General features: G+C 37.2%; 2 protein-coding genes and 1 long non-coding RNA gene across 3 annotated transcripts in view; all 3 read right to left on the bottom strand.

Moving 5' to 3' along the window:
* Window positions 1–699, bottom strand: part of necab2 (N-terminal EF-hand calcium binding protein 2) — a 147,198-nt gene extending 146,499 nt beyond the window's left edge. Inside the window, exon 1 of the mRNA XM_042496124.2 lies at window positions 325–699. Within this exon, the coding sequence (XP_042352058.1) occupies window positions 325–651 (327 nt within the window). The 5' untranslated portion in view covers window positions 652–699. The remainder of the gene's footprint in view (window positions 1–324) is intronic.
* Window positions 700–4,851: 4,152 nt separating this feature from the next.
* LOC148189138 (uncharacterized) lies at window positions 4,852–8,586 on the bottom strand. The gene is made up of 3 exons (XR_015776876.1): window positions 8,494–8,586; window positions 6,740–6,827; window positions 4,852–5,120 (listed from the first exon to the last, which is right to left on the bottom strand). It is a non-coding gene; the product is annotated as an uncharacterized LOC148189138 (long non-coding RNA).
* Window positions 8,587–10,159: 1,573 nt separating this feature from the next.
* hydin (HYDIN axonemal central pair apparatus protein) overlaps window positions 10,160–13,608 on the bottom strand; it is a 48,572-nt gene continuing 45,123 nt past the window's right edge. The window contains exon 8 of the mRNA XM_088079754.1: window positions 10,160–11,380. Coding sequence (XP_087935880.1) covers window positions 11,301–11,380 — 80 coding nt within the window. The 3' untranslated portion in view covers window positions 10,160–11,300. The remainder of the gene's footprint in view (window positions 11,381–13,608) is intronic.

Here is a 13,608-nt window from a genome sequence, read left to right as displayed (position 1 = left end):
ACAAACTGAACAAGGTATAAGGGAGGATTGGTCAAAAAACAAATGTAGTGTGGATTTTTTTTTTTTTTTTTGGGATGGGGCAACTAGGAAAAACATGTTAATGCACGGTAATGACAGACACGTGCGAGCCAGAGAGTCAGTTTTAATCAGGCAGATTACCCGCTCTGCTGAGCTCGAGCTACAAGCCTTGACAGAAGATAGTAAGCTCGTTTCTGTGCGTAAGTGCGCACTGCACCGGTCCGTACGCACTGCTCACTGGATATCTTCATCCCGCACACCCTCCCACCCAACCTGCCAAGCTGACCGCTGCCTCTCCATACTCACATCCAAAATCACGGAGATGCCTCTCCGCGGCTCCGGGGCGAAGAACTGCTCCTGAGCCACGGCCACCTCCTCCTTGCTGGAAGCGTACTCCCGGCTGGAGATGTTCTTGTTGTCGCTCATTTTGGTGACGATCCAGCGGACGAGCCCGTCGATTCCACCGGGCTGGGCGCCGCTGTTTCCGGACTGCGCTGCCGTCGCGGACTCGCTGTCCTGACCGGCTACGGGTTTCGGCTGCTCGCGGCTTTCTTGGGCTCGAAGTTTGGCTTGTTCTTTGTTAAGCAGTTTGTGGACTCCGTCCCTACAGTAGCGCGCTGCCTGCTCACACATCCTTTTGCTGCGGAGCGCTCATGCTGCGCTCTATGGGGGAGAGAGAGAAGCCCCCACCCCCCCACCTCCCCTGTTACATCACAGCACCCACCCCAAAACACACCCACCCATCCTGCATATCCCACATAGCCCCAGTGTTGCATATATAACGAAAAATGGTAATTTTATTCCCTAGGAGACTGATATTGTTAAGGTTTGAAGAGTTTAAAGTGACTTTGTTGCACTTACCGTTGTATCTCTCACATTAAAGGTCCCATATGATCATCATTTTCAGGATCGTACTTTCATTTTTGGGTTTCCACAAAAACATGTTTACATGCTTTTATATTAAAAAAAAACGTTATTTTTTTTCACACTGTCTGTTTTTGTATACACTTGTAGTCACCATCTGGTCTGAAATGCTCTGTTTTAAGGCCTGTCCTTTTAAGGCCTGTCCTGAAGGAGCACAGTCTGCTCTGATTGGTCAATCTCAAACTGTTTTGCACTGTTTTGCTATAATTCTGGATAAATAATAATAATAATTTTTTTTTAAATTGTTGTGCAACAGGCTTTGAGGAATGTTTTCTCCTGTTAGATAGGTATATCAGATGTGCTACCCAATCAGCAGAGACATAAAATGTCTAGTAGATATTTACTTATCATACTTAAATGTTTGGTTTAGATTTCACACTTGCTTTGGTGATATAAACATTTGTTTTCCATCCCCAAAAAGTCATTTGAACTGAACTGATTTAAACCTGCAATATTAAAAGTCAGTGCACCTGTGTAAAACAACGGGGTGTTCAAGTACAACACCATTTCTGTTTAAATAAATGTTTTGTTAGCACAACTTGTTTATTTCTTTTGTCATTTTAGTTGCAACAGATAAAGATAGAGTTAAACATGGTGGTTGGACCTATCTGATGTTTCTGTTGTGCTTATTTTTTTAACTGTGTTGCTTTGCTAACATCTTTTATAAACCAAATCTACCGGCACAGAAGGTGACTGACATACTGTTGTGGATTGTGCCGTAGCAAATCATATTTTAGCCACTTTAAAATAAATCTAAAAGTGTAAGTGTACACTATATTTGAATATTTTCTCTGCTTTTCCTTACACAACAGCTGATGGAAGCAGCGGTAGACCAGCAACTCTGCCGTTATTGAAGTATTATGATGTTGTCTCAATGGAGTCTGGTGTTTTGACTTCAAATCTAAAAAAAAAATAATTAAAAAAAATCTAAATATAGCATATACTTAAACTGACGACAAAGTCGTTTTACATGGGGTGCACACTCTACCAGGTGAGCTATCAAGCATCCCAACCAGCAGATTTCTACCTGTAAGTCATGTAAAATAAATGTTGTGATTCGGCCTGTATGGTATATTTGTGACATCACAAATGCACAGAAGTCCTAACGGCTTGTTTGAAAGCAGTTTCTGAATACAGACTGTGCATTTCTCTGTGGATTGAGCATTTTGATTGACTTTTACAGTTTTTATATAATCCTTTACCTGCATTTGAGTTAAAGAGAAATCTGACTTTTTACAATATAGGACCTTTAAGACACAACAATTATTTTATATTCTTATGAGGTCCATATCTCCATCACTTTTGCTGAATACTTTTTTCTATCTAAAATTTAAAAAATATGAGATCAACTTGTTTTTATTAATCTTTAGTGTGGTTGTTGTGGGCAACCAGGTAACATCCATCTCTCCTTTTGGGCTCTTAAAACAAGCCAATGGGTGTAAAACAAGGAATTACATCTTTTTTGGTTTGTCGTTCCTTTAATGTCAGTGCAATATCTCCCACATTTAATTTAAGCAGTCACAGCAGGTGTGGGTCTGTGGCTCACTTTGTCCCAAAGGGAGGATGAGAGGATTTCCTCTTAGGGTAGGAGGAGTGTCTTTTGAACTGTCAGTCCATCTCCTCATTAAAGGTTTGGGTGTGTTTGAGTGTGCATGTGTGTGTGTGTGTGTGATGTGACAAATCTAACCTTTGGTAATGAGCATCTCCTCCAGCGCTGCCCTTTCAGCTGAGTAGCTAGTCTTGCCTGTAATGTGTTGTGTGTCTAACAGCACACAGAGTGGTTTGGACAAATTAACCCCGGGTGGAAAGTTGACACCTTAAACATGCAGGTTATGAGTATGACCAAAAGACAGAAATGTAAATAATGAATCATCCTCTTTCACTGGAGCGCTTAAGCAGATAAAACTCACATGACATGATTGCCCCCATGTGGAGATAAGCGTGCAGTGACATACATCGCCTGATTTTTCTTTTTTCTGCAGGACTTATTCAGCAACTGTATTTAAATATTCATGATCATATTTGTGACAACAAATTATTTACACCACATAAATACACACAGGCAATTTTGGCCTTTGACATTAACATTTGAATTCAGGCTCCGGATAGAAAACTTGTCAACACATTTAAGTGAAGCATCACAAAAAAATAAGTTATACATTGAATAGTGCAAATGGTTTCCTGTGTGCATTTATTTTGGCATCTGTTTGTGAATGCTCTTGTGTGTGTAAATATGTCTCTAAGACGTGGGTCCAAACTTTTTTTGAACAGGGCCAGATGAGATGATGCGAAAACACCCAGGGGCCAGCGGCTTCTTACAACAAAAATCATGTGCAAATGAGACAAACTCAACTGTTTCATCTCTTAAAAAAAACAAACAATTTTTCCCACCTGTAAAAGCAGCAGCCCTGGTTGTTGACATGACACTTCTTTGCCGGAGGGCTGTGTATTTGCAATAATCTGGGGATACAACACAAGGGTTAAGATTAAATATATTCCCATATATAGTAATACTGTAATATGTTGTCAAAGGGCTGAAAAAGATTACAGCACGGCTATCTAGCAGTTTGAGTTTAAACCCTTTGAAATGTGAGCAAATTGGGTTGATTTCTTTCAAAAACATGAAAAGAAGGCAATGAGCAAAAAAAAAAAAAAAGAAGAAACTAGAAAATTAGCTAGATGTTAAGTAAAAGTACAAGAAAATTACCTGAAAAGGAGTAAAAAAAATTGTTTTAAATTTAAAAAATATTGAGAAAAAAAAACAAAATAAGGAAAAGACATGAGAAAAGTTCTTAAAATATTTAATAATTCTATAACCTAATTTCAAACATGTAACTATGATTTTTTTTTTCTTTTTAACCTAGAAGTTTTCTAAATCTACTAATTTCTCGCAGTTTGTTGAACATTTCTTACCAAATTGCTTGGTGCCTTTTTTCACACATTTTGGAAAACCGAAGGTTCAAAGGTTTAAATACTTTAAAGGCATCTGAAAGCAAGACTAGAAAAGTAATGTCGCTCCAGGATTCAAAGGATGAAACAACACAAAATGAAGCACTGCCACAATTTTTTTTCATGTACACTATTAATTAAAAATCCAAACTGTGTTTTTGAAAATAAAATCGCAATAATCAAAGTGTATCAAGGTTCAAGGTAGATTTCTGAATATTGTTTTTAAACGTAGTTTAAAAAAGGATACCAGGATGTTTTTTTTAAAAATGTAGTTTAAAAATTGAAACTAAAAATTTGTCCTTAAATCCTGCTGCATCTTTTGGAGTGAAAGGAGGAGTCGACTAATAAATCTACCTTGTACCTTCATATTTACTTACACCCCTGCTTTTCTGCGTTTATGTCTGCTACCTAACAGGAAATGCTTGCTGTAAGGTAATTGTTCCTTTGCTTATTTATTGTGTATTTATGAAAACTAATTAGCTCCCCATACGTAGTTTCTACTTCAGGTGCCTTACGAGGTTGTTTTGGGTCCTTTTGGAGAGGATGGCATCCACTTCTTTGACAGCAGAACAGGGTTTTTCCACCTGTGAGCAGGGTAAATGAGGCTCACATTTAATCAATTACAGACATAATATGAGGATGAGCTAATTAAATTTGAGTACTTTGTAGAAGCTGGAGGTGTGAGGAGTTGTAGTCTAAACATGAGCCTATAAAAGCCAGACTGCACACTTTATTTACTGTAACTGTTCCAGGCTAAAATTAAAGCTGCTCGCTTCATGCTGCCTGGCAGAGAACCCACAACTGCCAGCCAGAAAATGATTTCCTTGGATTTCAACAAATGCATCGGCTTTCTGCACAGCGGTTGTATTGGAAAGCAATTAATAGCTATCATCCTCAGTGACACCAATGCTTCTACAAAAATATCTCATTTATAACTTCAATCCGCTCTACGTTACCTGAAAGCAGAAACTGGCGGCCTGCAGGAATACATTATTGAAGGGGACAGTCACGTTTCTACCGGCCATGATGCTAAACGAGCTGTGGGAAGGAGGCAGATCCCACGCAACAGAAAGATGTCGTCAACACTGATTCCCGAGGACACGCTGAGCTGGCTTTTCACTTTCTCCAGCTGATGAGGTTCAAAACAAACCTCCACGCTGACCTCCGACCATCTGGAATCCCAGAGAAACACCAAATCTCTTGTTCACTATGATGTCCGAGCATTCAGTCTGCAGGAGAGAGACAACATCAGGGATTCTCAGCTCGGGGGCCACTTTTGCAAAATGTCAGGAGGCCAGGGGCCAATCACTGCAGCCCCATACAGGTTTCTAGGATTTTAGCACGTTTCAGATTTCAGGACATTTCTAGGATTTTAGGATGTTTACAGGATTTTAGGACATTTTGGATCATAGCACTTTTGTATGATTTTGGAACATTTCTAGGATTTTAGGACACTTTTTCAATTGTAAGACATTTCTAGAGTTTGAGCCTGTTACAGATTTTAAGACATTCCTAGGATTTTAGGACATTTCTAGGATTTTAGGACAATTCTAGGATTTCAGGACATTTTTCAGGACAATTTAAAGGAGTGGAATGTCAGAACGTACAAAACATGTTCTGCAATCAGTTTTTTTATTAGTTTTTTTTTAAAAAACTGGAACAGTATAAAATAAACTAAATCAAATTTCCGAGAGTTTAGACTTACCCACAGCCAACGTTTATTTGCAGGTATGAACATCAAGCAGGAACAAAACATCAAGCAGGAACAAATCATATTTTGTTTTTATATAAAGTTGTGACTCAACAAAGGACAAATATTCATTGAAAATGAATTTTTACCAAAAAATGATTTATTTATTTATTTATGTATTTTTGAATTTTAAAGCCTCTTTTATGCCTCCCATGTGCCTAAAAAACTTTTGCAAAGGATACACCTCTGCATCCTTGCTGATAGTCTCATCTCCCTCCTAAGTCCCCGAGATGCATTTAGGAATTGAGTATGCTTTAAGATGGCGCACTGATATTGATTAGCAGATCAGGAGGACAGAGGAGACGAGGAGGCACCCAACAGAGAAATAATACGAGCCCAAGAGGTCTCTATCTCAAAAAGAACAAGCGTCCTAGCAACAGCGCTTTAAACTTGCTATTCTCAGGTGTGTGCTGCCCTCTGCTGGACAAACTGAATTAAATGCACCTCTTTATTTTGTTTTCTGTGCTGTGATATCACAGAATTGATTGTGATTCCTATTATATGAGAATAAATGCTGTAAACTATTGTTATGGCTGATCATGTCTCTCTAATTGTTGCATATTTACAATTCAGTGTTGCCTTTCAAGAGCTGCAAGAGTGCAAATACAAATGGAAGAAAGGCATGGTTACTTACATGGTGACACAAAACACACTGCTGTATCAATTTTTGCCAAAGTGCTGCTCATTATGACTATGATTATGTCTTGTATTTGACATTGTCACCTGCTTTGCTCCTTAACCCCTTGAAATCTGAGAAAATTGGCTTGATTTCTTTAAAAAAAAAAAAAAAAAAAAAAAAATACCTGAAAGTTAGTAAAAAAAAAAAAAAAAAAATTAAAAAATAAATCAATTCTGTAACATAACATTTCAATATGTAATTTTGATGACTATGAATAAAGTTTTACCTATTTTTTTATTGACATTTCCCCTAGCTTTTGGAAAATATTTCTTTAAATGTACTAAATTCTAATACATTTCTTTTTAATTTCAAGTTTCTCATTGCCTTTTTTCCCTCATGTAAAATACTTAAAATTGGCATTTGAAAGCAGCACAAGAAAAGTGATGTTGCTCCAGGTTTCAAAGGGTTAATTAACTCACCATTTCTCCCTCCAGCTTCTCTGAGGGCTGAGGAGACTCTGCAGGTAATGCTTTGGTTGGAAATAAACCACCTCTCTGCTGAGATGCACTGTAACAGCAAGGAGGACCAAATATCAGCAATCAGATTATTATTTACCACATATTATTCACATTTCTGTGGTGCCAAAGTATTGGAAAATAATAAAGTATTTCTAAGTATTTAAAAATGTATTACCACTACCAAGTATTAGTATTGCAAGTGTATGAGCTCATTAAGAGAAATCCTGAAAAGTGGTTAAATTAACCTGATCTGACCACACGATGGCACCACAGAGTGGCAGCATACTGCTCCGTCATTGGTGTCCCTCATCAGTTTGCATGCAGTGTTAACACTTTGAGACTTGAGCAGATTGGCTTGATTGTCTGTTGAAAACATAGGTAAACGGCAATGAGCAACATTAAGAGGAAATGGCAAAAAAACAAGCCAAAAAATCTGTAAAAAGTTAAAACAAATTAAAACAAAAAAGCAAAATAAACAAGGAAATGACCTGAAACATGTGCTTAACAATAATAATAATTCTATAAAATAAAATTAGAAATATAATTATGATAATTGAAAATATATTTTTGGGACATTTTACCCTAGTTTCACTAAAAATAATCTTCCAAGTCTACTAATTTCTTGCAATTTGCAGTACAGTTCTTACCATGCTGGCCATTGCCTCTTCCCCATGTTTTTAAAAGAAAGCAAATCAAATTACTCAGATTCTGAAGGTTTAAATGTTTAAATACCTGTGAAGGTGTCTGAATGCAGCAAAAGAAAAGTGATACAAGGAATACGTCACCCACAGAATGATCATTTGCATAACAATTACTCACCCCATGTTACAACAACTTTGCAAATTAAACTTTCTTGTTTGTGCAGGCCTTAACGGTGAAGGACAGGAGAACCGTTTTTGATTTATTGGCGTAAAAGGAGTTCGCGTTTATCAACAGCAAAACTTTATCAAAACATCTGTTTACCATCTCTGACACAACTCGTGCAGCACAATCCAAGTCTCATTTATCCAGTCGTATGCCAAGTACTTCCTAAACCAATGCATTTTCATTAAAACCTTACTAATTAAATATTTTGAATTAACAGTCTCATGCACAAACAGTAGGAGTAGTGTGTCTCAGCAAGCAGATTGCCCAGGCATGCTACTCATATGCTGAATTGTTTTAAATATTACTTTTTTAGCAAAAATGCATGTGTTTAGGAAGCACCGACCATACAATTGGTTAAATTTGGACTTGGATCATGCTGCCTGGGTTGTTTGAGAGATGGTAAACAGATGTTTTGATATAGTAATAATAATAATAATAATAATAATAATAATAAAGTTTAGTTTTAGCATGTGGGTGTTTTTCTTTATTTCAATGTAACAAAAGACTTTGCCTTGAAAATCAACATCATTAATAAATGTCAAAATTAGCAGTATGGATTTGTGGGAGGGATCACAATGTGGTATGAAGGAAAACAGCCAATGCACACCACGACATCCGTCAATTTGCACAAGAACCACAGAACAAAAACAGCCAGATATTATTCATTAACCCAAAGTCTTTGAATTTCACAACACAGCTCTTTTTTTCAGTCCAGTGAGTAGACCATCTGTTCATCCAGTGTGTGTGTGTGTGTGTGTGTGTGTGTGTGTGTGTGTGTGTGTGTGTGTGTGTGTGTGTGTGTGTGTGTGTGTGTGTGTGTGTGTGTGTGTGTGTGTGTGTGTACTCACTGGCTAAGTCTGAGCCAGACTGAGGGTCCTTGTGTGTGCCTGTGCTCCAGCAGGCGACCGGTCACAGCGAGAGCTTTCTGTTTGACCATCGATCTCCATGTGAAGCAGCTCTTCATACTAGAGGCAGCGGGGGAAAGAGAGAGATGAAAAAGGGAGAGGGAGAGAGCAGGAGGGGTACACAAACACTCAAAAGTTACTAGAAAAGTGTTGAAGAGTTACATAAGACATAAAGTGCACAATTTCAGTGGTATGAAAAATATTTCATGGTACCTCTGGGCTCTACACTGCCCTGTTAGGAGCACATGTAAAAACGTTTACAGCTATCTAATGCGGCATTCATGTGATGTCAGAAGGTCATCGTTTCTGAGTTAGGAAGTCGTTCTTCCGAGTTCGCTGTGTTTATGTGATTTGAGGTCGTGAAGTGGAAACAACATGGAAGCTACGAAGAAGATGGGTTTAATGATAAGAGCGTTTAAACAAAAGGTCGATAGCCGTTTCCAGTTTACTTATCTTTTTATATTTGATTTAATTTTTTAGAAGTTTACATATATATTATAGGTCCTCTATGCGGACAGCAGTTAACATTAATACCATATTACACATTACGTGTGATCAAAAATCGGTATTTAATACGTGAATTAATAAAAAAGTTTCTTACCGTTGACCAAACATTGACTTTTCTCCACGATATTTGTGCATTATGACGTCAAGATGGCAACTTATGTTATAAAATTGGGTTTTTAGCAATATTAGTGTACTGGCCTGGATTAGCTCATAGTTAAAAGTCTGCTGGCTTGCTGCAGCTAATAGATGCATATGCTAAAATGTGCAACTAATAAATGTAAATGATAGCTTCTAGGAACAAAAGAACAAAATATATATATTTTACAGTCAATTGTTGCCACTGTTTTGATGCTTTCTGCTATTTCTGCTGCCCTGAAACGTTATGCAAACATCACAACTCAGCATCTCTGGTACCATCAAAATTTCCCAATTTTCAGCTTGTAATTATGACTTTAAAGGGCTGTTCATAAATACAATATTCCCATGGAGCATGTGAAGGTAGCATTAGTTGAGTTGAGTTTTGTGTCAGGAGACACACCTTTTCAGTTTATCTTTTATCTACTGTTCATTTATACATTTTTGTCTGTTTCATGGTTTTAATACTTCCTATATCATTTTATTGTTTTTAACCTGTTTAATGTATTATTTTACTTGCTGCTATCCTTTTATTTACCTCTTATAAACAGTTTGTGTATTTTTACTTTTTTATATTGTATTATTACTATTATCATTTTATTTATTTATGTACTCTTTTTTATTAATCTTTCTATTTATAGGTATTATGCTACCTCTGATGTCTAATCTCACTTAGGTTAGCATTTCCTCAGTTCCTGGTTTTCGTTTTTTCGTGTTTTTATTAACATTTGTATGTGTGTGTGGGATGTTGTTGTTGTTGAAAAAAACATTCCCTGTATTGAGATTATTCATTATTAAATATTATTATTTTGGTTACTGACTACAGTCAGTCTTATTTAAGAATTGAGAGGCAGAAAGCCTCCAGTAAATGGTACAAAAGAGAGAAGTGGTGTTGTCGTCTTTCTTCAATTCACTACACTTACGTTGTCCTTAACAATGACTTCTATGTTACGTCAAGTCACCCAGCCGCCTCTGCCTCTCAATCTATTTTTAGTAAGCAAAGCTCTTTGTCTCATCACATATACAGTACAGAATGACAGCTGCATGTCATTCACTTCTGACCAGTAAAAGTGATATTTTCAGCTCTCACTTGATGTGATTCAAAGCTGAAAAATGGAAACTGGTCTTTTTAAGCAGAGCTGACTTTCAGTTTAGATTTTTTTTTTTAGTTTAGGAAAAAAAAAGAGCCACATCCTTTAAAGAGCTCATGATCGTGGCATTTGTGGTGATGGAGAGCTTTGACATTTGCAGATTTGGGATGATCAGTTGCCCACATCAAATCATTTTTACAACCCTTGGCGCAGAAATGTTGGGAAATGACACGCACAGTTTTGATCTCTTAAACAGCAAGTAAACTTTATAATGGCAGTTGAAGAAATCCCAAATCTGTCTTACTGAAACTCCACTCAGTGCTGAAGCACGATAATATTGCAACATCATCGGTATCTGCAGATAGCAGCTTTAAAATGAAATATCAGCATTGGTCTGAAATTTCTGCCGATATAAGAGGCAAGATGGTAATGTTGCCAATTTGTCAGGTCATGCGCAGGTATCACTGTCCTTATCGTTCCTACCTTTATCTGCTATGAAAATATTTGCTTTTTCATTTTAGTGGTTTGGGGAGATGCCTGAGATGTCGCTGCAGCAACACACAAAACCATAAGTAAATACTGGGATAAGCAGAAAATAGCAATTTCCATTGTAATTCAATGGGTTTTGCCAACTCCCTGGGAAATCAATACAGATAAGAAGCAGTAGAAGCGCTGTAGAAAAGGCTGGTTACTAACAGCAGTGATGTAGTGGTACTGACAAATGGAGAAAAAGTATATCTGGAGCATGCACACTACATATGTTGACTACAATTGCATGCGTTATCTCTAAATACATACACATAAAACATCATAAAAAGGAAACTCTGAATAGAACTACTTCTTCCTGTACTGGAGCGAAGCATTCAGATTTCACCACACTACATACAGTATGTGTCCAGAATAATTCAGGAGATAAGGTTTTCATTGCATAACATCGGTGCAGTTTATCTCAGTCACTGACTGTGAGGGTGCAGATGGCCTCGGTTGTTGCTCCTCCACCTCCAGTGGTATTTCCATTCATAAGCTCCGCTCTGACTCTGTCTCCCTCCACAGCTGTTCTGGCCGGCTGCACCACATCACTGTGGAGCATTTCTCTGCTGTAAGGGGAATCAGAAATAAAGAGTTGTATTTGTGTCTTAATGTTTGTTTGCATGGAGGCATGATTATTAGGGTGACCTGTCCATTAACTGAAAGATTTGGGTTCAATGCTTTCTAATGCAAAAAGTCAGACAGCAAAACTGCACAAGGATTACTTATAATAAGAAAAATTCAATAAATAAATATAAAATAATAATAATAATAACAATAATTATAATAACTTAATTTATATAGCACCTTTAAAAAAGATTTGTACTGTACAAGTACTGTGACAAACAAGGTAAAGCAGAAGCAAAAAGGTTTTCTGGCAAAGAAAACATAACTATAAGAGCAAAAGAATAATGTCAGACTATGGCAAGACAAAAATTAAACAAGAATTAAACAAAAGATCTGAAGCAGAAACATATTAGGAAGACAGATGATCATGAGAAACAGAGACAGAAACAATTAATTGAATAAATAAAGATTAAAAAAACCCATATCAATAAGAGTAAATACCATTAAAAGAATAAGTAAAAACAGAATATTAATAATAATGAACTTAAGCAGGATCAAGACAGATTAAAATAACAAATTACAAGACAGGAGGCCCGGGGCCACCCGCAGTAGCCCCATTTATGTTTCTAGGATTTTTCGGATTTCAGCACAGATTTCAGATTTTCAGACATTTCTAAGATTTCAGGACATTTCTAGGATTTTAGGACGTTTCTAGGATGACAAATGTTCCACAAATTGCAAGACATTAGTAGATTTACCAAATTCTTTTTAAAAAGCTGTGTAAATGACCAGTAAAAAAGAAAAAAAGGAAAAGGAAAGGAAAATTTATATTTGTAATTATCATAACTAGATAATTTTTTTGAAGTATGTTTCTTTTTCTTAACTTTTATAACTGATTTTCAAGTAATTTTGTACTGCTTTTTTATTTCTTGGAAATGTTTTTGGGTCACTTTTGTTGCTCATTGCCTTCTTCACATATTAAAAAAAAAATCAAGCCAACTTGCTCATGTTTCAAAGGTAAAGACTAAACATATTATGTTTTTTTTTATTTGTACATTTGAGTTCATCCTTGTTGGTTTGCTGAAAAAGGACATGATCATGTGTCTGTGCGTATGAGTGCACGCTATGCACACACAGTTTCCAGGGCAACTTCAGACTGATGGTTGGGAACACTCCCTCTCCAGTCAGCGTAACGTCCTGCGGTGGCAGTAAAGCCACCTGCAGCTGAAGGCGTTTCTCAAACACCTCAGGGATGCCCGGGAGGTAGAGCGCACGTAGACGCTGCTCTGCACACACATCAGTGTAGCCCGGGACACAAATAAACTAGTAAAAAAATAAACCTTATACATAATAAATGACCCTCCCACATCTGAAATAGTTTCTTACTCACCATGTTTGGGATGACAATGGACCAGCCTGGAATGAACTCAGGTACTTTCTCATTTTGCTCCTTTTTCAGGGCCTCCCTCTGTCCCTCCTCCTCATCCTCAGTTTATAAATGTATGCTGAATGGTGAGAGTTAAAACTGCTTTTTTAAACTATTAGCACCTTCATTTTCATTGGAGGTAATGTGAATTAGCTCTCAAAGGTGATACAGTGCAAAAAAATAACAGCCATTTGGTTGTATGCCTGTGCACATTAGTCAAATTGTGCTTTCAGTTTAAATCCATGTCTGTGAAAATGTGGATGCTTCACACACATTTTCAACCCTGCAGCACAGAAGATCTAAACAATCAGCACAGTTTTAAGGTGGGCACCCAAGATTAGTGTCCCCAATTTAGTATCCGAACCAAATATCTCCTCTTCTGTTCCTGAGTTATGACCTAATGACCAGAAAAGTGTTTCTGCAGAACATTATGACGTCACAGTGAAGTTTACCTCTTGAGTTATGGCCGAAAACATGTTTCATGAAGTCACAGTGACCTTGACTTCTGAATTTTAATCTGCTAATTCTTGACTCCAACAGGGTGTTTGCATGAAATTTGCAAAATTCCCTCAAGGTGTTTCAAGAGGTACCGTCAACATCACAGTGACCTTGACCTTTGGCCAAAATCATATCAGTTCATTCTTGAGTCCAAGTGGACGTTTGTGCCAAATTTGAAAAAATTCCCTCACTTTTGTGTTCACAAAAGTGAGACAGACCAGGTCACAGTGACCTTGACCTTTGGCCTATGACCACCAACATTTAGTCAGTTCATCTTTGAATTCAAGTGGACATTTTTGCAAAATT

This window comes from Plectropomus leopardus, chromosome 7, assembly GCF_026936395.1.
Source record: "Plectropomus leopardus strain MGB_pleo_1.0 chromosome 7, ASM2693639v1, whole genome shotgun sequence".
Lineage (NCBI taxonomy): Eukaryota > Metazoa > Chordata > Actinopteri > Perciformes > Serranidae > Plectropomus > Plectropomus leopardus.
This window is presented reverse-complemented; position numbering and strand designations above follow the sequence as displayed.